At 44.7% G+C, this 25,835-nt stretch overlaps 1 protein-coding gene across 2 annotated transcripts; it reads right to left on the bottom strand.

The window, feature by feature from the left end:
* Positions 1-7,713: 7,713 nt before the first annotated feature.
* On the bottom strand, positions 7,714-25,190 carry PTPN18 (protein tyrosine phosphatase non-receptor type 18). 2 transcript variants are annotated; one of them, XM_065880593.1, is made up of 15 exons: positions 24,835-25,190; positions 22,599-22,707; positions 22,235-22,311; positions 22,060-22,155; positions 21,909-21,947; positions 11,852-11,920; positions 11,056-11,118; positions 10,692-10,834; positions 10,234-10,300; positions 10,078-10,155; positions 9,896-9,985; positions 9,544-9,632; positions 8,663-8,871; positions 8,149-8,223; positions 7,714-7,923 (listed from the first exon to the last, which is right to left on the bottom strand). In XM_065880593.1, exons 1-15 carry the CDS (start codon positions 24,925-24,927, stop codon positions 7,856-7,858), a joined length of 1,365 nt encoding a protein of 454 aa, XP_065736665.1. In that variant the 5' UTR covers positions 24,928-25,190; the 3' UTR covers positions 7,714-7,855. The 2 variants fall into 2 exon arrangements, with proteins under 2 accessions (XP_065736665.1, XP_065736666.1); XM_065880594.1 differs by lacking the exons at positions 21,909-21,947; positions 22,060-22,155; positions 22,235-22,311; positions 22,599-22,707 and having other exon boundaries at positions 7,856-7,923; positions 24,835-24,927.
* Between the last annotated feature and the right edge of the window lie 645 nt (positions 25,191-25,835).

The following is a 25,835-nucleotide window of genomic DNA, read 5'->3' on the forward strand; positions in this document are numbered from 1 at the left end:
CTCAAATAAACAATCGAACCTTACACCTAAAGGAACTAGAGAAAGAAGAAAAAACAAAACTCAAAGTTAGTAGAAGGAAAGAAATCATAAAGATCAGAGCAGAAATAAATGAATTAGAAACAAAGAAAACAATAGCAAAGATCAATAAAACTAAAAGCTGGTTCTTTGAGAAGATAAACAAAATTGATAAACCATTAGCCAGACTCATCAAGAAAAAGAGGGAGAGGACTCAAATCAATAAAATTAGAAATGAAAAAGGAGAATTTATAACAGACACAGCAGAAATACAAAGCATCCTAACAGACTACTACGAACAACCCTATGCAAATAAAATGGACAACCTGGAAGAAATGGACAAATTCTTAGAAAGGTATAACCTTCCAAGACTGAACCAGGAATAAATAGAAAATATGATCAGACCAATCACAAGTAAAGAAATTGAAACTGTGATTAAAAATCTTCTAACAGGGCTTCCCTGGTGGCACAGTGGTTGAGAGCCTGCCTGCCGATGCAGGGGACACGGGTTCGGGCCCTGGTCCGGGAAGATCCCACATGCCGTGGAGCGGCTGGGCCCTTGAGCCATGGCCGCTGAGCGTGTGCGTCCAGAGCCTGTGCTCCACAATGGGAGAGGCCCCAACAGTGAGAGGCCCGCGTACCGCAAAAAAAAAAAAAAAAAAAAAAAAAAAAATCTTCCAACAAACAGAAGTCCAGGACAAGATGGCTTCACGGGTGAATTTTATCAAACATTTAGAGAAGAGCTAACACCCATCCTTCTCAAACTCTTCCAAAAAACTGCAGAGGAAGGAACACTCCCAAACTCATTCTATGAGGCCACCATCACCCTGATACCAAAACCAGACAAAGATACTACAAAAAAAGAAAATTATAGACCAATATCACTGATGAATATAGATGCAAAAACCCTCAACAAAATACTAGCAAACAGAATCCAACAACAATTAAAAGGATCATACACCATGATCAAGTGGGATTTCTCCCAGGGATGCAAGGATTCTTCAATATATGCAAATCAATCAATTTCATAAACCATACTAACAAACTGAAGAAGAAAAACCGTATGATCATCTCAGTAGATGCAGAAAAAGCTTTGGACAAAATTCCACACCCATTTATGATAAAAACTCTCCAGAAAGTGGGCATAGAGGGAACCTTCCTCAACATAATAAAGGCCATATACAACAAACCCACAGCTAACAACATTCACAATGGTGAAAAACTGAAAGCATTTCCTCCAAGATCAGGAACAAGACAAGGATGCCCACTCTCACCACTATTATTCAACATAGTTTTGGAAGTCCTAGCCACAGCAATCAGAGAAGAAAAAGAAAATAAAGGAATCCAAATTAGCAAAGAAGAAGGAAAACTGTCACTGTTTGCAGATGACATGATACTATACATAGAGAATCCTAAAGATGCTACCAGAAAACTAATACAGCTAATCAATGAATGTGGTAAAGTAGCAGGATACAAATTAATGCACAGAAATCTCTTGCATTCCTATACACTAACGATGAAAACTCTGAAAGGGAAATTAAGGAAACACTTCCATTTACCACCACAACAAAAAGAATAAAATGCCTAGGAATAAACCTACCTAGGGAGACAAAAGACCTGTATGCAGAAAACTATAAGACACTGATGAAATAAATTAAAAAATGATACAAACAGATGGAGAGATATACCATGTTCTTGGATTGGAAGAATAAATACTGCAAAAATGACTATACTACCCAAAGCAGTCTACAGATTGAATGCAATCCCTGTCAAATTACCAATGGCATTTTTTACAGAACTAGAACCAAAAAAATCTTAAAGTTTGTATGGACACAAAAGACCCCTAATAGCCAAAGTGGTCTTGAGGGGGAAAAAATGGAGTTGGAGGAATCAGGCTCCCTGACTTCAGACTATACTACAAAGCTACAGTAATCAAGACAATATGGTACTGTCACAAAAATAGAAATATAGATAAATGGAACAGGATAGAAAGCCCAGAGATAAACCCACACACCTATGGTCAACTAATCTATGACAAAGGAGGCAAGGATATGCACTGGAGAAAAGACAGTCTCTTCAATAAGTGGTGCTGGGAAAACTGGACAGCTACACGTAAAAGAATGAAATTAGAACACTCCCTAACACCATACATAAAAATAAACTCAAAATGGATTAGAGGGCTTCCCTGGTGGCACAGTGGTTGAGAGTCCGCCTGCTGATGCAGGGGACACGGGTTCGTGCCCCGGTCCGGGAAGATCCCACATGCCGCGGAGCAGCTGGGCCCGTGAGCCATGGCCACTGAGCCTGCGCATCTGGAGCCTGTGCTCTGCAACGGGAGAGGCCACAACAGGGAGAGGCCCGCGTACCACAAAAAAAAAAAAAAAAACAAAACAAAACATGGATTAGAGACCTAAATGTAAGACCGGACACTATAAAACTCTTAGAGGAAGACATAGGAAGAACACTCTTTGACATAAATCACAGCAAGATCTTTTTTGATCCACCTCCTAGAGTAATGGAAATAAAAACAAAAATAAACAAATGGGACCTAAAGAAACTTAAAAGGTTTTGCACAGCAAAGGAAACTACAAACGAGACGAAAAGACAACCCTCAGAATGGGAGAAAATATTTGCAAACAAATCAATGGACAAAGGATTAATCTCCAAAATATATAAACAGCTCATGTAGCTCAATATTGAAAAAACAAACAACCCAATCCAAAAATGGACAGAAGACCTAAATAGACATTTCTCCAAAGAAGACATACAGATGGCCAAGAAGCACATGAAAAGTTGCTCAACATCACTAATTATTAGAGAAATGCAAATCAAAACTACAATGAGGTATCACTTCACACCAGTTAGAATGGGCATCATCAGAAAATCTACAAACAACAAGTGCTGGAGAGGGTGTGGAGAAAAGGGAACCCTCTTGCACTGTTGGTGGGAATGTAAACTGATACAGCCACTATGGAGAAGAGAATGGAGGTTCCTTAAAAAACTAAAAATGGGGCTTCCCTGATGGTGCAGTGGTTGAGAGTCCGCCTGCCGATGCAGGGGACACGGGTTCATGCCCCAGTCCAGGAAGATCCCACATGCCGTGGAGCGGCTGGGCCCGTGAGCCATGGCTGCTGAGCCTGCGTGTCCAGAGCCTGTGCTCCACAACGGGAGAGGCCACAACAGTGAGAGGCCCGTGTACCGCAAAAAAAAAAAAAAAAAAAAACTTAAAAATAGAATTACCATATGACCCAGCAATCCCACTACTGGGCATATACCCAGAGAAAACCATAATTCAAAAAGACACATGCACCCCAGTGTTCAGTGCAGCACTATTTACAATAGCCAGGTCGTGGAAGCAACCTAAATGCCCATCGACAGACGAATGGATAAAGAAGATGTGGCACATATATACTATGGAATATTACTCAGCCATAAAAAGGAACGAAACTGGGTCATTTGTAGAGACATGGATGGATCTAGAGACTGTCATACAGAGTGAAGTAAGTCAGAAAGAGAAAAACAAATATTGTATATCAATGCATATATGTGGAACCCAGATAAATGGTACAAATGAACTGGTTTGCAGGGCAGAAACTGAGACACAGATGTAGAGAACAAATGTATGGGCACCAAGGGGGGAAAACGGCAGGGGTGTGTGTGTGTGTGTGTGTGTGTGTGTAATGAACTGGGAGATTGGGATTGACATATATATACTAACATGTATAAAATAGATAACTAATAAGAACCTGCTGTCTAAAAAATAAATAAAATAAAATTCAAAAAATATATATTTTTTTAGCTGCTTTGGGTCTTCATTGCTGCGCACAGGCTTTTTCTCTAGTTGCGGCGAGTGGGGTCTACTCTTCGTTCTGGTGCACGGGCTTCTCATTTTGGTGGCTTCTCTTGTTGCGGAGCACCAGCTCTAGATGCACAGGCTTCAGTAGTTATGGTGCGTGGGATCAGCAGTTGTGGCTCGCGGGCTCTAGAGCGCAGGCTCAGCAGTTGTGGTGCACGAGCTTAGTTGCTCCATGGCATGTGGGATCTTCCCGGACCAGGGATTGAACCCATGTCCCTTGCATTGGCAGGGGGATTCTTAACCACTGTGCCACCAGGTAAGTCCCTTTTTTTTCATTTTTCCATGTGATTTGGAGATGTGTCCACACCAGTGCATAGAGGAGTTCTTCCTTTTTTAAACAGCTGCATAAGATTCATCACAGCATTTATTTAACCAGGATCCCAGGGAGAACATTTAAAATGTTTCCAGGACTTCTCTGGTGGCGCAGTGGTTAAGAATCCGCCTGCCAATGCAGGGGACATGGGTTCGAGCCCTGGTCTGGGAAGATCCCATCTGCCAAGGAGCAACTAAGCTCGTGTGCCACAACTACTGAGCCCACATGCCACAACTACAAAGGCCCGCACGCCTAGAGCCTGAAAAGAAGCTACCGCAATGAGAAGCCTGCGCACCACAACGAAGAGTAGCCCCCACTCGCCGCAACTAGAGAAAGCTCGCACAGAAATAAAGACACAATGCATCCATAAATTAATAATTAATTTAATTGTTTCCAATCTTCTGCTACTACAGTGAATAACATGGTGTAACAGGGGTTAATATTTTACATTTAAATTTTTGATGCATTTGGAATTTATCTTGCTGTAAGGTATATGGCTAAAACTTCTTTTTTCCTAAATGACCACTTATCATCTCAATAACCTATGTTGAATAAAACATTTTTCTGCCCACTGATTTAAAATGCAACAGTAATCAAAGACTGGAGCCACTAGATTTTAAGCAGGAGAATGTATAATTAAATTTGCTTTCATTTATTTTTGTCTTGGGTAAAGGGTGCTTTTTTGTTTTGTTTTTTGTGGTTTTTTTGTTTGTCTGGTTGGCTTTCAGGTTTTTTTTCTGGAATCTTAGTTCCCCCACCAGGGATCAAACCTGTGCCCACTGCAGTGGAAGCGTGGAGTCCTATCCTCTGGACAACCAGGGAAGTCCCATGTCTTAGTCAGAGCTGTTGATATAATTATTTCAACTGTATGGAATTCTGTTTTATTCTGGGGATAAGCCCTGAAAAAATAAGAAATCTTCCTTTCTATGTCCATTGTAAAAATCCAGATTCACAGTCATATATGTGGCAACCCTATGATAAATATAACTTTATTGTCCCATTTTAGAGACTGGAAAACTGAAGCAGTGAGAAATTAAGAAAGTTGCTCAATATCACACTAGTAAGTGACTGAGTCCAAGCTATTCACCATTATGACACAGACCTGATTAGTTTAAAGAAACATCAAATGATGGAAAGATGCCTCTTCCTTCTACCATTAGCCCCCTCTACTGTTGAGACACTACTGCTTTTCCCCTCTGGTCTCCGGAGTGCAATGACTTAATATTTCTGGCTTTGAGGTTGGTTTACACTCTAAATGACACCTTCGGCCTCCTCTGCTATCAGCAGCCCCGGGGCCTCCTTCCTACCTCTTTCCATCAAGATCTGCTCCAACTTTCACCTGTTTCCCATTGAACTGGGGAATCTCTAGTTTCTCTGCAATTCCTGGTTTCTGCTGGTCGAACTGCTTCTTGTGCAGAGACTTTACATACTTGAAAAATTAAGTCACTGTCACCAAGTACTTTGTGGTCAGGGAAGGCAAGCTTCATCCTCCTTCTACCAACACTCAAAGGGCAAATGATTTGTCTCAGGACCTGTATTGAATGCAGGGCCCTGGAGCTAATTATGGCTGAACACTTATTGAGCAGATGGTAGGCTCTTTATATTCTCTTTCACTGAATTCTCACAGTAACTGTGTGAGGGATGTGGCCTGGCTGAGCAGGTGGAGGCCTTGGTGGTCCACGCTCGTCACAGACACAGGCCAGCTTTCCGACAGCCTGGGGAAGGCACTGTGTTGGGGAGGAATGACTGGGAGTCCTCCTAGATAAACCTGACGTTGTCAGACAGACACTGCCAGAAGGAAGATCACGTCGGGAGGGAGGCTTACAGAGCAGGATCAGGATTTTGAAGCATCAAGTGTAAATTTACTCATCTTTTTGTCTACCTGGCATTCCATCTCATTTGAAGGTTATCTGGCTGGGTGGCCCAGTGTCTGTCTGTCCAGCTGGAGATCTGTGTGGCTCACTGAGTATCTACCTGTCTAGATGGGGTCTGTCTGGCTGCTGTCTTTCTGGCTGGGGGTCTGCATGTCTGTCCAGTCATGGGTTTGTCTGAGGATCTTTTCAAGTTGGGAGTCGGTCTGTCCGGAGTTTATTTTTCCAGCTGAGTCTACTTGGAGGTTTACCAGTCTATCAGTATGAGGTCAGTCCATGTGACTGTGAGGCTAGAGGGCTGTCTTGCTGGCTGCAGATTTGTCTGCCAAGCTGGTGGTCTGTGTGCATCTGCTGTCCAGATCAAGGGCTGGAGGCTTGTCTGGCTAGAAGCCTGTGTGAACAGCTAGGGGTCTGACTTGGGGTCCAGTCATCTGTCCAGATGGGGGTCTACCCGTTCATCTGGTTTGGGGGTCTGTTCATCCAACTTGGGATCTAGCTGGCCAGTTGGCTTGGGGTCCATTTATTTCTCTGGCTGAGGATGGTGTGTCATTGTGGCTGGGAATCTATCTGTCCGACTAGGAGTCCACCCATCCAATGGGGTCCTATGTATCTGAGGGCTAGGAGCCCATCTGGCTAGCAGGGATTCCGTCTACCTGAAGACTTGCAGTGTGTGTCCAACTGGCAGATGGTCTGGGTAGCGGAGGATCTGTCTGGCTCGTGACGCTTTTTCTATATGAGGGTCCATCTGCCTATCTGATCAGTTGACTGCCTGAGTGTCCACCTGGGTGTCTTCCCAGCAGAAGATATATCAATTTCTCTGCTAAAATGGGGGGTCTGCCCACCTGTCTGCCTAGTTGGAAGTCTGGCTGGCTGGGTGGGGCATCTGTGCAATCAAGGGTCCGTGTGGCTAGTATCTGCCTGGCTGGAGTCCAGTTGGCTAGTTGGGAGTCTGTGTGACTAGGTCTGTCAGGCTGTCTGCCCACATGGGGGTGGGTCTGTGTAGCTGGGAGGTCTGTCTAGCTGAGAGGACATCTGTGTCTATTCAGCTGGGGATCTCTTTACATCTGCCTGGGAGTCTGTCCAGCCAAGGGTTTATCTGGCTGATGTCTGTCTAGCTGCTTAGTTGGGGGAAGTGGTCTGTCTTTTGGGTGGTCTGTTTTGCATGGAGTGGTCTGTTAGGCTGTCAGTGGGTCACTCTCTCTGGCTGGAGGTCCACCCATGGACTCTCCCTCTGAAGGTCTGGCTGTCTAAGGGAATTGCTATATGCCTGTCCAGGTTGGGATTCCATCTGTCTGCCTGCCCATCTGGGGATCTTTTCACCTGTCTGAAATCAGTCTGCTTGGCTGTTGTTATGCCTGGCTTCCATCTGTCTGAATGGTGGAGGTCAACGGGGGTCCATCCATCTCCCTGTGTTATAAGCTGAGTGTCTGAGTGTGGGAGGCTCAGATACTGAGATGAACCAGTCCTTCAAGTGGTGAAGGGGACAGTCTCCAGAAGCCTATCTGTCCATCCTTCCCTTCACAGCCGGGAGCCCTGCCCAGACTCTTGGGGTTGAATTTATTCTTGAATATGCTCAGTGTAACCTCACCAGCCATCGTCAACCAACTACCTCCCCAAGCCTCATGCCTTGAACGTTATGATCACTGAGGCAAAGCCCCCATATTTTCCACACTGAGAAACTTTTATTTTGATTCAGCCCAGCAACCCCATTCCCAGCACGTCACAGAGTAGAGCACGGCCCTCAGCAGTCCAGGAACCCACGTGGACCAGGCACCCAACAGGCAGGCAAGGGCGCTGCACTCACACGCGGGTCCACTCGGCAGGCGGGTCCCGGGGTCCTTTAGGCCTTCCAATGCGCAGGTTGAAGCCTGGAAAAGGAAGGGCACCGTAGGGATCATGGAGAAGCTGAGGTGCAGAGAGGTAGGCAACTCGTGGAAAGCCACCCCCAAGCCTCCAGCCCCTCACGGTTTGATGCTGACACATCCACAGGACTCCGAGGGCGAGTGTTTTCCTAACACCATCTTAAAGCCCCAAATGCCTGGGATTCAGTTAAAACTGTAGAGAGTCCCAGCGACCCAGGCTGTCTGACTTACCTAGGCCACCAGTCTGAGCTCCATCTACCACGTCCTCGTAGGCGCCAGGCCCTGCTGGGCTTTGGTCAACGGGAACTGCGGGCAGAAAACCACCTAACAGATCGGCTCAGGCCGCCCCTCGAAGTTCCGGAGAGCCACTCGGAGGCAAATGCGCATCCTCCCAGGCCAGATAAGGCAGGCTGGAGGCCGGGCGCCGGGGCCCAGCAGGAGAGTGCGCGGCCAAGGGCGTGACCAAATCGGAGACCTCCGCCCAGACTAGGTGGTCGAGCCAGAGACCGCGGTTTGGCCCGGGACGCTTCCGGGCGTGACCAGAGGGCTGGCGGTTGTCCCAGAGGCGTGGCCGGGGAAGCCAGGACGTCAGCCTCCGGGGCGTGACCGGGCCGGACTCGGGGGAGGGGGGAGTGGGGGTCCTCGTGGCCTCCAGACCCTCCAGACCGCAGCCACAGGGGGTCGGGAGACGGAGCAGGTCGGGGCCAGCCCTCCCCAGCCCCGCGCCCGGGCCGGGTCGACTTACCGCGGCCGGGCAGCGGCCCGCGCCCGTCCTCCGCGTGCGCCCGGGGCCGCCGGGCGCGCGGCGTCACCTGGCTGTAGAGGGGCGTCTCCTCCGCGCCGCGCGCCCGCGCGCCCGCCCCTGTCCCGGTGCCCGCGGGGGCCGCGCGCTTCTGCACCACAGCGTACGTGTCGGCCATGGCGAGGCCCGGGGGCCCGGGTACCGAGATGCTCCTGCGGGTGGGGAGGAAGTGAAGCGGCGGCGCCGAGGCTGGGGAGGGAGGGGGCAGCGCACTCGGCGTGCAAACCACCGGCTTCCTTCCCGCCCGAGGCGGCGCGCAGTTACGGAGCGAGGAGGTCGAGGTGGTAGCGTCTCTGGGGAAAGGGGTCTCGTCTCTGTGTCCCTAGCGCCCAGCAGGTTGGGTGGATGAAGGAAGGAAGGGGCCAGCCTGGCAGGTGAATGGGGCAAGATATTGGTATTGAGGACTGGTCATTTCTGTGTAGTTGTCTGTTGAATAAATGAATGAGGAAGTGACATCTCAAGAGAAGCAAGGGAGAGTCTCAAAATGGAGGGCTGGTCTCAGGGACCAAGGGCTGAAGCCTCTGCTGCATCCGACATGAGCCCTTACAGTCGGGGGGCCTCAAAAAAACCTGCTGAATTAATGAGTGGAAAAGCGAGGAGGGAACTGACATCGGGAGCTAGCCTGAGGGGCAGAGGCAATGGGATCTCTGGGATTAAAGAATCATCTTGGGGAGGGTTCCCAGAGCTCAGCTGCAAGAAAGGGCCAGTGAATATTTGGTGAACTGAACGGCAAGGAAGGGGCTGGTGTTTCAAGGGTGAGGAAAGGGCCAGCCTCCAAGGACGAGAAAGTGAAAATGGAAGACTGAGGAGAGGGGGCTGGGTACCTGAGGACCCCGCCAGATGGGCGGGCTGTGGCAGGAAGGGTGTGGGAAGTCCGGAGGGAGAAGGCATCGTCGTAGAGTGGGGCACAATTCTGGGGAAAGGCAGGAGGGAAAGGCATGAGGCTTCGGAGGACGCTCTCCAGGCTCCTAGTGGTGTGAGGTCACTGTGGGCTCTGTTGGGGAAGCTTAAGAGGGGACAGTGATAAGGGAGCAAGGAGGAGGACAAAGGTAGATGTCATAGTGCGTCAGTCCCTGCTCCCGGAGGGAGTCCAAAGGCTGGATGCTGGCGCTGGTGGTGACCATAGACCTCTGCTCTGGGTCCTGGTCTCTGAGGATTGGAAGGGGGCCTTGGTACCTCCTTGAGGTTCTGGTAGTGAGGGCTGGCATTTTGGAGCGCTGAGAGGAACACCTGAGCCACTGTGTGGTACAGGAACCTGTACTGCTCCTGAGGGGGTGGGGGAGGAAAGAGGGGTCATCGAGAAGGGGAGACCAGAACAGGAGGGATATGTCCTTGGAACGAGGAGACCCGGCTCCCACCTCTGTCTGTACGGCTGCAGGCCGCTGCCTCCGAATCTCGAGGACCACACTGAAGAGACTGAAGTTAGGTGGGATCATCTAGGGCAGAGAGATGGGCACTTGAGCAGGACCTCATAGGCACAGGACCCACACTGCGCTTGTATGCCCTCTTCATACCTGGGTCAGGAGCAACTGTCTCACATAATCCAGGGTGCACAGGACACCTGTTCGCCCACAGCCCGCACTGACAAGTGAGAATCAGAGTGAGCTTGGTCAGGGCCTGCCTGCAACCCCTTTTAAAGGGGGCATTTGGGGCTGGGGGTGAGGGCCTTAATGGAGTGTCCCCGGCAGCACTTTTTGATTCCCAGAATCCCAGATTATAATTTGAAAGGAAAACCTTTCTAATTGCTTATATTTGTTGAGCATCAACTGTGTACTTACTCCCTAGCAGACAGTCTGTGCTCAATAAATACTAACCATTTCAGCTGCAACTTGAGCAAGTGTGGCCTCAGGTTTCTTGAAACAGGCACTCAGACTGTAAGACTGGCTCCAAGCCCTGCACTATCCTCCCTGTCCCCTCTCCACCACCATCCCCTCTATCTCACCAGACCCCCATAAAGCCCATTTTCCTAAACCTGCAGTGGACACAGAGGGGGCTGGGGCCAGATCCCTGGAGGCGCCGGGCTTCCTCCACCATGGCGAGCATGTGGTCGGGATTGCGAGGGACCCCTCTGTCTGGCCAGGACATATACTGCAGCTGGTACACAGAGCGGGATTCCTGAAACACAGGAAATGAGGGGCAAAGAATGAAAAAAGAAAGAAATGCATTTATTGAGCCCCTGTTACATGTCAGCCCTAGTTCTCCACATCCTCCGTTTAAATGCAACAGATAATAACTGAAGAGATGGGTACTATTGTTAATGCACATTTTACAGATGAGAAAACAGAGACAGGAAACAGCTCTCCCTAGGTAGGAGTCTCCTCCTCCCCTTTCAGTACCTTCTGGAAGGTGACCTGAAGGGTCCTGAGCGTGGTGTCTGCATTCAGCCATGTCTCCCTTGTCTGTGGATATGGGGCATGTGAGAAGAGGGCAGAGAACAAAGATCACAGGTGCCAAAAGACATATTTACAAAAAACAAAGCATTTCTGATTAAAAATCAAATACAGGGAGTTCCCTGGTGACCTAGTGGTTAGGATTCTGGGCTTTCACTGCCATGGCCTGGGTTCAATCCCTGGTCAGGGAACTGAGATCCTGCAAGCCATGCAGCATGCCCCCCCAAAAAACACAAAAGAAAAATCAAATACAAACAACATATTTTAAAAAATAATTTAGCCCGAATATCTCCCATGGCTTTTGTGAAGGAAACATTTCACAAAGGGGAGAAAGGAACTATGATTAAATATCCAACAATCTCATTTACAGTGAAACAAAGAAACGTCTTTTGTTCTAAAACAAGTTTCATTGTATTTATTCAATACCAATTGTATTTATGACTTATGAGAGATTTTCCTGAGTTCTTTTGAAAGGGTAAGGGAAATAAGAATTTTAAGAACCTAACCAGGCACATGAACATTTACAGAGATAACCATGATAGTGATTAAAATGCAAAAACAGTGTATAATGAGTTCTGACTATTTGCAATGCTAATACCAGAGCGCTCCCTGCAGTGTGACTGGGACTGTGGGAAAACTGTTCAGGCCCAGCCCAAAAGCTTTCCACTCAGAATCATCTGTGAAATCTTCCACAACATCCGAGACTTCATAAAGTGCTGTTCCCACCTCTGCCCCAGCTCGCCAGAGTGATGCAGAAAAGCCCAATCTGCAGTGGCTCCTGTTCTTGGGCCCAATAACGCTCACACTTTTTCTGCAAAAGGCAAGGGGAAAAGGGCAGAGAGTGAAGAGCGGGAGTCTGCCTCAAAGTTCAGATCAACACGTGCACACCCCGCATGGGACAGCTCAGGTTGCTGGTGGAAGCACAGACAGCTGAAACTTCAAAGGAGGCCAGGCAGCAGAACCTCATCAGAGTAAACACAGACAGACTCAATGGAGATGTGAGCTTCTGACTGTGCAGGAGGAAGACAGTCCAGAATATTCTACTTCTGTAAGCAACTGAAAACCTGGACAAAATATATGAGCCACTATTTTCAGACACTGGTCCCCAGCCTTGCAGGACTGTGATCACTGAACAACGGGAAACACATGAGTCAAACCTTATGACCTCCCCGGCTTACTGCCAAGAGGCAGTAACCAGGCTGCAGAACCTGGAGAGTTTGATGAGCCCACTGAGTTGAGGAACCAGAGATCTTGGCTCAGGGAGGCCAAGGCAGAGGTCTTGAGAGAACAGCACTATGCAAACAAAAGCAAAGAACTCCAGAAGTTTGCATAGGGGTCCCCTTAAGTCTTTAGCTGAATAATGATCTGGGCACATATGACACGAAACCCCATGAAGCTAGGAAGGAATAACTTCCCTTGAAGGAATAATAGCTAGGGAACTATAAGATGAACATTTCCTAGGGCTCACAGTGGGACAGAAATAATTTACATTTCCTCCAGCCACAGTGGAGAGACCTGAGTGATTAAAAGGGGCATTCAGTAGGGAACCTGAAGGATCAAACATTGAAAGTAGAAGAACTTAGTTCTAGAATAAAGGCTTCTCTAGACTCGCCCTACAAAAGCTTAGAAACAAACCTTAAAATGATCAAATATCTAAAAGTAACTGCCTTCCACAAAAAGTCCAACACTTTTTAAAGGAAGGTAAAAAATCCAAAATTTACTTTTGTAAAATTTAAAATATTGAGCATCCAATAAAAATTTACTAGACATACAAAGAAGCAAGAAAATATGACCTATACCCAGGAGAAAAAGCAGCAGAAAAAGACCCAATAGAGATGAGGAAACAAGCAGACAAAGACTTTGAAACAGCCTTTATAAATATTATAAATATGTTCAAAGATGAAAAGGGAACCACAAAAGGGATGAAAGTGAAATAAAAGATATAAAAAAGACCTTAGTGGAACTTCTAGAGAGGAAAAATAAAATATATGAAATAAAAAATTCACTGTCTAAGACCCATGAAAAGATGTTCAACATCAGTAATTATTAGAGAAATGCAAATCAAAACTACAATGAGGTACCGCCTCACACTGGTCAGAATGGCCATCATGAAAATGTCTACAAATAACAAATGCTGGAGAGGGTGTGGAGAAAAGAGAACCCTCCCACATTGCTGGTGAGAATGTAAATTGATGCAGCCACTATGGAAGACGGTATGGAGGTCCCTCAAAAAACTAAAAATAGAGTTACCATATGATCCAGCAATCTCACTCCTGGGCATACATCCAGACAAAGCTATAATTTGAAGAGATACATGCACCCCTGTGTTCATAGCAGCACTACTCAAAATAGCTAAGACATGGAAACAACCTAAATGTCTATCGACAGATGAATGGGTAAAGAAGATGAGGTATATATATACAATATACTCAGCCATAAAAAAGAATGAAATAATGCCATTTGCAGCAACATGGATGGACCTAGAGATTATCATACTAAGGGAAGTAAGTCAGAAAGAGAAAGACAAATACCATAGGATATCACTAAATATCTAACATATGACACAAATAAATTTATCTACAAAACAGAAACAGACTCACAGAGATACAGAACAGACTTGTAGTTGCTGTGGGCAAGGGGGTGGGGAGGGATGGACTGGAAGTTTGGGATTAGCAAATGCAAACTATTATATATAAAATGGATAAACAACAAGGTCCTACTGTATAGCACAGGGAACTGTATTCAGTATCCTGTGATAAACCATAATGGAAAAGAATATGAAAAAAAGTTCACTCTCTAATAGCAGATTAGACACCAGAAGATCAGTGAACACAAAGGCATAGCAATAGAAACTATTCAAAATGAAAAAGAGAGAGAAAAAATGGGGAAAAAAACTAAGAGAGAGAATCAGATACCTGTGGAAATATATATCAAGTGGCCTAATGTATGTGTACCTGGAGTCCAGAAGGAGAGGAGAGGGGAGAATAGAAGCTATTTTTGAATAAACAATAGCTGGAAAATTTTCCAAATTTGATGAAACTATGAACCCACAGATCCAAGAAGGTCAATGAACCAGAGGGAGAATAATCATAAAGAAAGCCACACCAAGGTAGCTCATGATCAAATTGCTGAAAAACAATGATAAAGAAAAAAATCTTAAAAGTATCACACATAAAAAAGACACATTACATACTGAGGAATAAGGATGACAGCAGAATTTTGTTAGAAACTCTGCAAGCCAGAGATCAATGCTGTGACACCCTAAAAATGCTGAAATTAAAAAAAAATAACTTTCAGACAAAAGCTGAGAGACTTTGTCACAAGCAAAACTGCACTATGAGAAATATTATAGTAAGCTTTTCATACAAAAGGAACCAGGTGGAATACAGACCTACACAAAGGGATGAAGAGTAAAGAAAAAGGTAAATATGTAGCTAAATGTAAAAGGTATTTCTCGTTTTTAACATCTTTAAAAGATAACCTAGTGAATTTTACCAAAAAAGGAGGAATTAATAGCAGTCCTTCACAAACTTTTCCCAAAAATTGAAGGAACATTTGCCAACATATTTTATGAGACCAGTATTACTCTGCTACCAAAACCAGACAGATATCACAAGAAAAGAAAACTACTAAGCAGGGTCTCAAGAATATAGACAGAAGAATCCTCAACACAATATTTAACAAAGGATTTTACACAGGATCAGGTGGGATTAACCCCAGGAACACATAAATGAAAATCAATACATGAAGGTCAATCAATATCATATACCATAATAATAGAAAATGAAACAAAAACACATGATCAACTTAATAGATGCAGGAAAAAAATCTGAACAAAATCCAATACATTTTCATATAAAAATATGAAAGGAAGTAGACATAGAAAGGAAATTCCCCATCTTGATTTAAAAAGCAAAACCAACAACAACAAAAAATATCTACCAAAACCTACAGCTAACCTAATACTTAATGATGAAAGACTGAATGTTTTGTGCTTAAGATCAGGAACAAGACAAGAATGTTTGCACTTTTTTGTACTGGAAGTTGTAGACAGTGCAGTTAGGAAAAAAGAAATGAAGGAAGGAAAGGAGGGAAGGTGGGAGGGAGGAAGCAAGAGAGAGAAAAAAGAAAAGGAAAGGAAAGAAAAGAAAAAAAAAGATAGGGAGAGAAGGAAGAAGAAGGAAAGGAAGGGAGGTTACCCAGATTGGAAAGGAGGAAGCAAAAGTATGTCAACTTGCAGATAGCATGATATTATATATAGAAAACCCTAAAGAATGCACACACACACACACACACACACACACACACACACACACACACACACTATTAGAACTAATAAGCGAGTTCAGCAAGGTTGCAGGATACAAAATCAATACAGAAAAATCAACTGTATTTTCATATTTAAAAAACTATTATTTGCAATACCTCCCACCCACCCCCAGAATTGATAGATTCAATGAAATCCTTATCAGAATCCTAGAGGGCTTTTTGAAGATATGGGCAAGCTGATCTTAACATTAATATATAAACAATATGTTAACATTAATAAATGTGTTGTGGATTCCCAAGACTGCCCTCAGGTTTGATGACTCAATAGGAGGGCTCACAGGACTCAGCATAGAGTTGTACTTGTGGCTACAATTTATCGCAATGAAAGGTTACAGGATAAAACAGCAAAGGGAGAAGGCGCACAGGGTGAAGTCTGCAGGAAACAGGGTGCCAGCTTCCAAGGGTCTTCTCCCAGTGGAGTCACATAGAATGTGCTTAATTCCTCCAGAATGAGTTGTGACCACACATGTGAAATGTCCACAGGGACATTTAGGAATTCAGTGCCCAGGGTTTTTTACTGGGGGACTCTATGTGGTATGTAGGCACCTCGGACTAGCATGTGACAAAACTTCAGACTCCCAGAGGGAAAGCAGATGTTCACATAAACCTACTGTCACATAGACACGTTGTTTGTATAAACAGTTTAGGCCTGGTGAGCCACTCTTATTAGAAATCCAATTTCCAGTCAAGAGCCAACCTTGCAGGAAGTTCTTTTTAAGCATAAGCATTTATGCCTGGTATGTTAACTCTTTTCTGCATGGCAAGTGACCCAGAATAGCCAAAAAAATCTTGCAAAAAGAAGAACAAATTTGGAGTACTCACACTTCCTGATTTCAAAACTTACCACAAACCTACAATACCGTGTAGTACTGGCACAAAGATAGACATGTCGATCAATGGAATAGAATTGAGAGTCCAGGAATAAACCTTTACGTGTACACTCAATTGATTTTCAACAAAGTACCAAGACCATTCAATGGGGAAAGCACAGTCTTTTTAACAAATGGTGCTAGGACAACTGGGTATCTATAAACAAAAGAATGAATTTGGACCGCTGTCTTACACCATATACAAAAATTAACTCAAAATGAATCAGAGACCTAAACATAAGAGAGAAAACTATAAAACACTTAGAAGAAAACATAGGAGTAAATCTTTTTGACCTTTCGTTAGACAATGACTTGTTAGATACAACATCAAAACAATAGATTGGAAGTCTTCAAAATTAAAAATTGTTTGTGATTCAAAGGACACTATAAAGAAAATGAAAAGACACCCACACAATGGAAAAAAATATTTCTAAATCATATACTGATAAGGGACTTGTATTCAGAAGAATTCTTACAACCCAATAATAAAAAGACAAATAACCCAATTAAAAAATTGGCAAAGGACTGAAACAAATATTTCTTCAAAGAAGACATACAAATGGAAAAATAAGCACATGAAAAGATGTTTGGTAAATGTAAACCAAATCCACCTCATTAGGCAAATGCAAACCCAAACTGCAATGAGATACCACTTCCCATCCATTAGGATGGCTAATAAAAACAAAAGTGAAAACAGAAAATAGCATGTCTTGGTGAGTGTATGGAAAAATGGAACACTTGTGCATTGCTGGTGAGAATATAAGGTGGTCCAGCCACTGTGGAAAGCAACAACAACAAAATTAAACACAGAATTGCCATATGATCCAGTAATTAATTCTACTACCCAAAAGAATTGAAAACAAGGACTCAAAACAGACACTTACGTACTAATGTTCATAGCAGCACTATCACAGTAACCAAAAGGTAGAAACAACCCAAATGTCCATCAATAGGTGAATGGATAAACAAAATGTGGTACATACATACAATGAAATGTTATTCAGCCTTAAAAAGAGTGAAATTCTGGTACACTCTACAACATGGATGAACCTTGAAAACCTGATAAATGAAATAAGTCAGACACAAAAGAACAAGTATTGTATGACTCCACTGATATGAGGTACCTAGAAGAGGCAAATTAATAGAGGCAGAAAGTAGAATAAAGGCTACCAACAGCTGCAGGAAGGGGAAATGGGAAGAAACTGTTAAATGGATACAGAGTTTCTGTTTGGGATGATGAACAAGTTCTGGAATTGGTAACGGTTTGCAACACTGTGAGTGTACTTAATGTTCCCAAATTGTACACTTGAGATCGTTAAAATGGCAAAATTTATGTTATGTATATTTTACCACAACTGAAAAAAAAAAAAGACCCAATGAGTACAACTTCACATCAAACAGGATAGCAAAAATGAAAAAGACAGACAATAACAAGTGTTGGTAAGAATGTGGAGAAATTGGAACCTTCATACATTGCTGGTTGAAATGTAAAATGATATAGCCACTGTGGAAAACAGTTTGGTAGTTCCTCAAAATGTTAAAAATAGAGTTTACCATATGACCCAGGAATTCCACTTCTAGGTATATATCCAAGAGAAATGAAAACATACTTCTACACAAAAACTTTCACATGAATGTTTTTTTTTTTATAATTGTTTTTAATTATTATTTTCATTTTTCTGGAGGGATAATCTTTTTCTTTTTTTTTTCATGTGGGATCTTCCCGGACCAGGGCACGAACCCGTGTCCCCTGCTTCGGCAGGCGGACTCTCAACCACTGCGCCACCAGGGAAGCCCCACATGAATGTTTATAGCAGCAATATTCATAATCACCAAAAAGTGGAAAGAGCTCAAATTCTATGAAGTGATTAATGGATATATAAAATGTGGTAGATCCATTCAATGGAATGTTATTCAGCAATAAGAATGGGTGAAGTATTGATACATGCTACATTATACATTAGCCTTAAAACACAACCTTAGTGAAAGAAGCCAGTCACGAAAGACAACATATCATATGATTCCAGTTATAGGAAAAGTCCAGAGTGGGCAAATCTACAGAGACCAAAAATAGATTAGTAGTCGCCTAGGGTGGAGTTTGGTAGGAAATGCAGCATGACTGCTAATAGATACAAGGCTTCTTTATGGGGTGATGAAAAGGTTCTGAAATTCATTGTGGTGATGACTGTATAACTCAGGAATATACTAACAACAATTGAATTGCACACTTTAGATGGATGAATTGTATCTCAATAAAGTTGTTTTTTTAAAGATAATCTGTAGGAAAAATAATAGCAGTGTGTTGTGTAGTATATTTTAAATTTGGAATCAAACCTAGGGCAACAACAGCTTGAAGCATGGAAAGAGAAAATTGAAATATGCTATTGTAAAGTTCTCACATTTTACATGAAATGATATAATATTATTTGAATATAGACTGTGATAAGTACACTTTCCACTAAGAACACAAGCACATAATACAAAGAGGTATAACTAATAAGTAAATAATGACTGTGAAACAGAGTCATAAAAATTCTCAGTAAAAAAGAAGACAGAAAATAAGAAAGGAACAAAGAACCGATGGAACAAATGAAAACAAATAGCAAAATCATAGATTTAGACACATTATTGATACATTAAAGACTAAATACTCCAATTAAAGGCAGAGATTGTCAGACTGGATAAAAAAGTAAGTACCCACAATATACCAGCTATAACAAACACAGTTTAAAAATAAAAATGGGGAATTCCCTGGAAGTCCAGTGGTTAGGACTCTGCACTTCCATTGCAGGGGGCATGGGTTCAATCCCTGCTCAGGGAACTAAGAGGCTGCAAGCCCCGTGGTGCAGCCAAAAAAATAAGTTAAATAAATAAAAATGAACACAGATAAAAAGTAAAAGAATTAAAATAGAGATATCATGCACACTCTAATCTAAAGAAGTTTAAATGGCTATATTAATATCAAAGTACACTTTAGAGAAAGGGATATTACCCTTCTCCTTTTAGAGATAAAAGGGACATTACATATTGAAAACAGGATTGATTCATCAGGAAGACATAATCCTAACTGTATAAGCACTCAATTATAGAGTTGTAAAATATCTGAAGCAAAAACTGACAGAACTGAAAGGAGAAATAGATAAATCTAAAATCAGAGTTAGAGATTTCAACACTCCTCTTTCAGCAAATAATAGGACAAGTAGATGAAAAAAAGTAAGAATAGGGACTTCCCTGGTAGTCCAGTGGTTAAAACTCTGCCCTTCCACTGCAGGGGGCACCCTTCCAGTGCAGTGGGCACAGGTTCGGTCCCTGGTCAGGGGAACTATGATCCCACATGCCACATGGCCAAAAAGAAAAAAAAAAAAGGTAAGAATAATAAGATTTGAATAATACTATTGAGAAACTTGTCCTAATTCACAGTTATAGAACAGCTGGAAGTTTCAACACTCCTCTCTTGGCAATTGATGGAACATTTAGAGAAAAGAAATCAGTAAGGATGTAGAAGATACAGTAAAGATATAGAAGATATTAAAGTGTCTTTCAAAAAGACACAATCAATTTGACCTAACTGATATTTATAGAACACTCCACTCGACAAAGCAGAATACACATTCTTTTCAAGTGCACACAAAACATTTACCAAGATAGATCACATTCATGGCCACAAAACAAGTTTCAGTACATTTGAATCATATAAAGTTGTTCTTTGACCACAATGGAACTGAAAATTAATAACAGGAAGATATATGGAAAAGCCCCCAAATATTTGGAATTTAAGCACAGCCATGGTCAAATACCATTGGTCAAAGAAGAAATCACAAGGGAAAGTAGAAAATATTTTGAGCTAACTGAAAAAAAAGACACTACATAGCAGTTTGTGAGATGTAGCTAGAACACTGCATAGAAAAAAATGAATGATATTAAATACTTATATGTGGGGACTTCCCTGGTGGTCCAGTGGTTAAGAATCCATTTTGCAATGCAGGGGATGCCGGTTTGATCCCTAGTCGGGGAACTAAAATCCCACATGCCACAGGGCAACTAAGCCCACGTGCCGCAACTAGAGAGCCCACGTACTGCAACTAGAGAGCCCATGTGCCACAACTACAGCCCACGCACTTTGGAGCCTGTGTGCCACAGCTACAGAGCCCACATGCTCCAGAGCCCCCATGCCGCAACTACTGAGCCTGTGCACCACAACTAGAGAGAAGCTTGTGCACCGCAACTAAGAGCCCACGCACCGCAACAAAAAGATCCCCAATGCCGCAACTAAGACCCCATGCAGCCAAAAAGTAAATAAATATTTTTTTAAATACTTATATGTGAAAAAAATCACAAATCTATTATCTAAGCTTAAGGAACTAGAAAAAAAAAGAGCAAGTTAAACCTAAACCAGAAGGAAGGAAATGATAAAGGGAAGAAATTAATGAAATAAACATGAAAAAAATAGAGAAACTGAATAAAACTCAAAGCTGCTTCTTTGAAAAAATAATAAAATTGATAAGCCTCTAGCCCAGAGATTGGCTAACTTTCTATAAATGGCCAGATGATAATAGTTTAGACTTTGTGAGCCATACAATGTACTTAACTTGCAACTACTGAACTTGGCCATTGTAGCATGAAAGCAGGTATACACACTATGTAAACAAATGAGTATGGCTATGTTCTTATACATTTTTATTTACAAAAACAGGCAGCAGGACAGATTTAGTACAACAACTAAAGTTTGCTTGTCTTTATTCTTGCCAGACCAATGTAGGAGAGAGAGACAGACAGACGACCAACTATCAAAATTAGGAATGAAGATGGTACATCACTACAGATTGTACAGACTCCATGATCAGCCAGCCATCCCGGGGCAGTACTTACCGCACCCCCAGCCCTGTCCATGGAGCACGCCAGGATGCAGAAACCATGTGCCTTCAATGTTGACATACATTCTTTGAGTAACTAATTTATGCTTATGGGCAAAACAAAGATCCCTGCCCTCATGGAACTTTTCTTCTTATCAGGGAGACAGAATAAACAATATACATAACACATTTGTAGATTATCTTCTATGTTAGAAGTTGGTAAGAACTGTGAAGAAAAAAATGAAAGTAGGACAAGGGAAGGAGAGTGAGAGTGCTTGGAGTTCCAAATGGGTGAGATCCAGGAAGATCTCATTGAGGAAGTAGTATTTGAGCCAAGACCTGAAGGTGGTGATGGAGCAGGCCAAGGGGAAAATGTCCCAGGCAGTGGGAACAAAGCATAGGACCCGAGGCAGAACAAAGGCCAGGGTGGTTGGAGTGGAGTGAATAAAGGGGAGAAAGGTGGAAAGAGGGATCAGAGCTGTACTGGGGAAGCCACAGTTATAGGGCCTTATGGTCTATGGTATGGAATGGGGCGGGAAGACCAGCAGGAGAGGGGTTGAGCCCCATGAATAAAAGGTAAAGGATCAACAAAAAAATTAAAGATAGTAATAGTGGGCTTAGCAGAGGTACAGTGAGGGTCACACCAAGAACTGGGCCATTGAGTCATGGCATCAGGGAAGAGCTAGCAAGATTTCTCCTGTCTCCTCTCTGCACAAGGATATGCATTCTAGGGGCTGAGGACACCTACCCGCCCATTTTCAATCTCCTGACAGGCCATCAGGATCACCTAGACAAGAGGGGTAAGAGGAAAGGGAGGAGATTTGGTTTAGGGGGTGTGGTTATCAGGGCCAAGGGAGGACCCAGAATGTTGGACATACCTCACCCCCCCCAAAGCTGACCTTGACCCCAAACTCCCAGATCAGGCGCCAGAAGTCTAGCAAGGTGTGAGGCAGGGGTCCTTGCGTGGCAATGTAGGCCTGGCTTCCATCTGTGCCCTGGTAAAGGCTAAGTTCACTATGGAGATCCCGCTGTCCCCTCCACCACCTCTGCCCCTTCCCTAACGCCCAGCCTGACCCTGATGAAGTTGCCATTGATGTAGTCTCCATGTCCCTCTTCCTGGAGCAGGGAAAGGATCACTCGTGTCTTATCGTCTGCCAGCGGGAGAGGTGAGAAACGTGGAGTTTGTGGGTGACAGGGGCCTTGACGGCTTCCCAGATGAAAGCCAGCAGGGGACAGCATACCTAGCAGGGATCTTATCGAGGTGCACTCGCAGACTGCTGGAGAGAAATGCAGCCACAGCAAGGCCCTTGGAGGGAGAGTTCTGGGGGCCCAGTGGTGGCACGGGAATCCGGGCTAACACCTGCACTGCCTCGGGGTGCGGGCATGCAAAGCAGCACCGACTCCCTCCAGAAGGTCCCCACTCCCACCCCCAACTTACATGGCAGCACATCTTTGTAGCGGTTCTTCCTCACATTTTCTGGTCGACTGCCGGCCTCAGTGGAACACATGCTGTCTGTCTTCCAGGAGGCTGAGCGGGCCCGGATGTCCTGGTGGGAGGACAGAAAGAAGACCCGGGGGAGGGAGAAGAGAGCAAGAGAGGAGCCAGGTCAGGGTCCTGGGACACTGAGACTGTCACAGGGATACACAGCACGTGGCCTGTGAGAGGTGAGTGCTGTGTCCAGATAGCACAGGGCCTGCTAATTATGATTCCATAATAGTAGCGACTCAGAGTGCCGTCTCTGTGCCAGGCTCTGTGTGAGGGCATTGAACCACCTGCAGGGTCCCTCCGAAGTGGGTACTATTATTGACGTCCCCATCATGCCGGTGAGAAAGCTGAGGCACCACATGCTTGAGTGACTTGCTGAAAGTCCCACCCAGGAAGTGGCACAGTGAGTGAGTGAGTATTGAACTCAGACCTCTGAGCATCTACCCCCTGTACACTCAATGTGTATTTACATTGTATCGTGAACAATAATTGTAATATATTATGCATTTAAAATAACAAACATGGTGATACACAATATATAAGACAATATACAATGCATATGAATTATAATGAATAACATTACTTATGTAACTAGATACTATAGGTGCTTTACTACTGTTCCATTATTATAATTAGTGAATAGCATTACCATCATCAAGTATTCATAATCATGATGATAATAAGTAACACCTACCAAGCCCCCTGATGAGTGCAAGCCACAATTCTAAGTGTTCTTATACCCATCAAGTCATTTACATCCTCGTGGACACACTAGTGTAGTGGGTACCACTATTAATATTTTTACTATATAGATGAGGAAACCAAGGCCTAGAGAGGCCCAAAGACTCCTGAGAGTACGGGAGGCTGCCTGCAGGAGGGTGGCCTCCAGCAGCTGGTACTGCTTACTGTCCCAGACTGGACCCAGACCCGGATGGACATGATGTCATGTACTACCTGGATATTATGTTTACATTTATTATGTACATTTTCATATTGAATAAATTATATATTTTGCATTTATTATGCATTTCTTATATATGATATTTTTTATATTTGTGTAAATTTAGATTTATCTTAAACTTCTTTTATCTATTTATTACATATTTTATTACTTAGGAACTTCAATAACTGCTTATTTGATAAATTATAATTCTATGTTGTATTTATGTGTATTCTACTGTTTTAAGAAGTTAACCAATGTTATTGTGTAAATTATAGTTTACAATCATATTTATACATATTCACTATATATTTTCTATTTATTAATAAAATTATTTCATAAATGTTTCTGTTATCTATTTTTATTATACTCAACAATATATAGTCATTTATTAAATACATACATATATTTACCAAACTTATTTCTAAATTTGAGATGTCACCATATATTGTATTTGCATAGCACGTTTCCATGTTATTATATTTAAAATACCTCAGTACATGTAGATACGATGCCTATGACGCTGCTGCGTTAGCATTCTTTACATACGGCTTGCACTACCCCATTGTAAAGTTTAGAATATTTAAAACTAGTGACAAAGGCGCCTACAAAGTGAGAGCTCAAGATGTGCTAAGCGCTTTTTACCCACACCTGTTGTTTTAATCCTCAGGCCAGTTGAGTCATCAATGTCCGCATTTCACCCAAGGAGAAACTGAGGCCAGAGGGACCGGATAAAGCGCCACAGGCCACAGCGCCTATTAGAGCCGGCGTCCACACCCTCGCCGCAGCGGGGCCTCTTGGTTCCTCTTTCCCCAGCCCCTTCCTCCCCAGGACAACAGGAGTGACTGCCTGGTCGCCTGGAGCGTTCGGGCGTCGCGTGCCCAGCGCAGGTGAGCGCCCGCCCTGCTCAGCAACCGGACGATTCTGGGAGCACGGCAAGGGCGCAGGGACCCGAGGGCGTGTGCGGCCCCGCCCGACCCGGCCGTGGACATCGCCCTCTGGGACCCAACTGGCAGAGGGTGAAGACAGACAGGGAGAGAGTGCGACAGAGAGAGGTGCTGGGGAGAGAAAAACAGAGAGATCTCGAGGCGAGGAGATGCCCCTGGAGGCCGAGAGAGAGACAGAGAGACAGAGAGAGACAGAGAGAAAGAGGCAAAGCGCAGCAGGGCGCAGAGGAGAACAGACGTCTGGACCGTCCAGGGCAAGGAGCCGAAGCGCGGCGCGCTGCCGGCCAACTCGGCCACTCACGCTGAACTCGTAGGCGAGGACCGCCCCCTCCCGGCCTCCCCGTGCCTCCAGTTGCTCCAAGAAGCTCCTCGCCGCGTCCAAGCTGCAGCTCATGGCGTGCCGGCCAGCGATGCCCAGTCCACCTGTAGCGCTCCGCGCTCCCACCAAGCGTAGACTCCGTGGGAGGCTGCCGAGGCCCCGCCTCAGATCTCGCCAGCCAATGGAAGTGCGCAGCGGCGGACAGGGCCCTCCCCTCGGCCAATGACACTCAGAGCCCGCCCCAGCCTCGCCTACAGGCTCCCGGACCCGGGCGGCTGCCTGAGCGCTGGGTTCACCCGGGGTGGGCCAGGGACGTGGATCCTGCGCTGGCTCTTCCCTTTTTTATGGCCTCCGCGTGAGCTGGCTGAGTCCGCACGGTCCCATGGCCACTTCCTCTCTCTTGGACCCGGGGTCCGCGCCCGGGCAGGGCGGATGGCTGCACGCCCTCGCCCGGCCTCCCTGGCTCTGTCTTCTGGGAGCTAGGCTGTGTCCGGATCCGAGCCGGGGTGGCGTGGCAGCTGTGAGTAAAGACGGTCGCCGAGACCGAGCTGCAACTCCTGCCTGGGGGACCCCGGGTGGGGACTATCCCGCGCTTTGCGCTTCGGCGGGGTCCGAGGGAGGTCGGGGGAGGTAGCCGCGGGGGAAAATGACACCCGGGCACCTGGGCTGTGAGAAAGACTGAATCCGTGTATTTCCTGAGGCTCCTTCTTTTTCTGGGTCGGGCTAGGATGAACTGGGGGCGCCAGCATCCAGTCCTAATTTGAGGATTTCAACCCGCATAAACCTTCTGGGAAACTGAGAATCGAGGCTCTGGGAGTGGGTTCCAAGGGACTAGGTGTTCTCAGTGCTTTTAAGGGGCTTATTTTCCTTCGTCCCCACACTCTTGTCTTCAGAAAATGTGGAGAAGACTGGAGGACAGCTGCTGTCCCAGCTCCCAGGGCCACCAAGGGGAGGCTGGAGAGAGCAGAGAGAAGCCTACAGCC

The sequence above is a fragment of the Phocoena phocoena genome, chromosome 7 (genome assembly GCF_963924675.1).
Source record: "Phocoena phocoena chromosome 7, mPhoPho1.1, whole genome shotgun sequence".
NCBI classification, from domain to species: domain Eukaryota; kingdom Metazoa; phylum Chordata; class Mammalia; order Artiodactyla; family Phocoenidae; genus Phocoena; species Phocoena phocoena.

Coding starts and splice junctions, on each gene's coding strand:
- PTPN18 (XM_065880593.1), bottom strand. CDS start 24,927: ATGAGCTGCAGCTTGGACGCGGCGAGGAGCTTCTTGGAGCAACTGGAG. Junction 22,156..22,234: donor TCAATGGCAACTTCATCAGG/GTCAGGCTGGGC, acceptor AGCCTTTACCAG/GGCACAGATGGAAGCCAGGC. Junction 11,921..21,908: donor AGGAGATTGAAAATGGGCGG/GTAGGTGTCCTC, acceptor TGCCTTTTGCAG/AAAAAGTGTGAGCGTTATTG.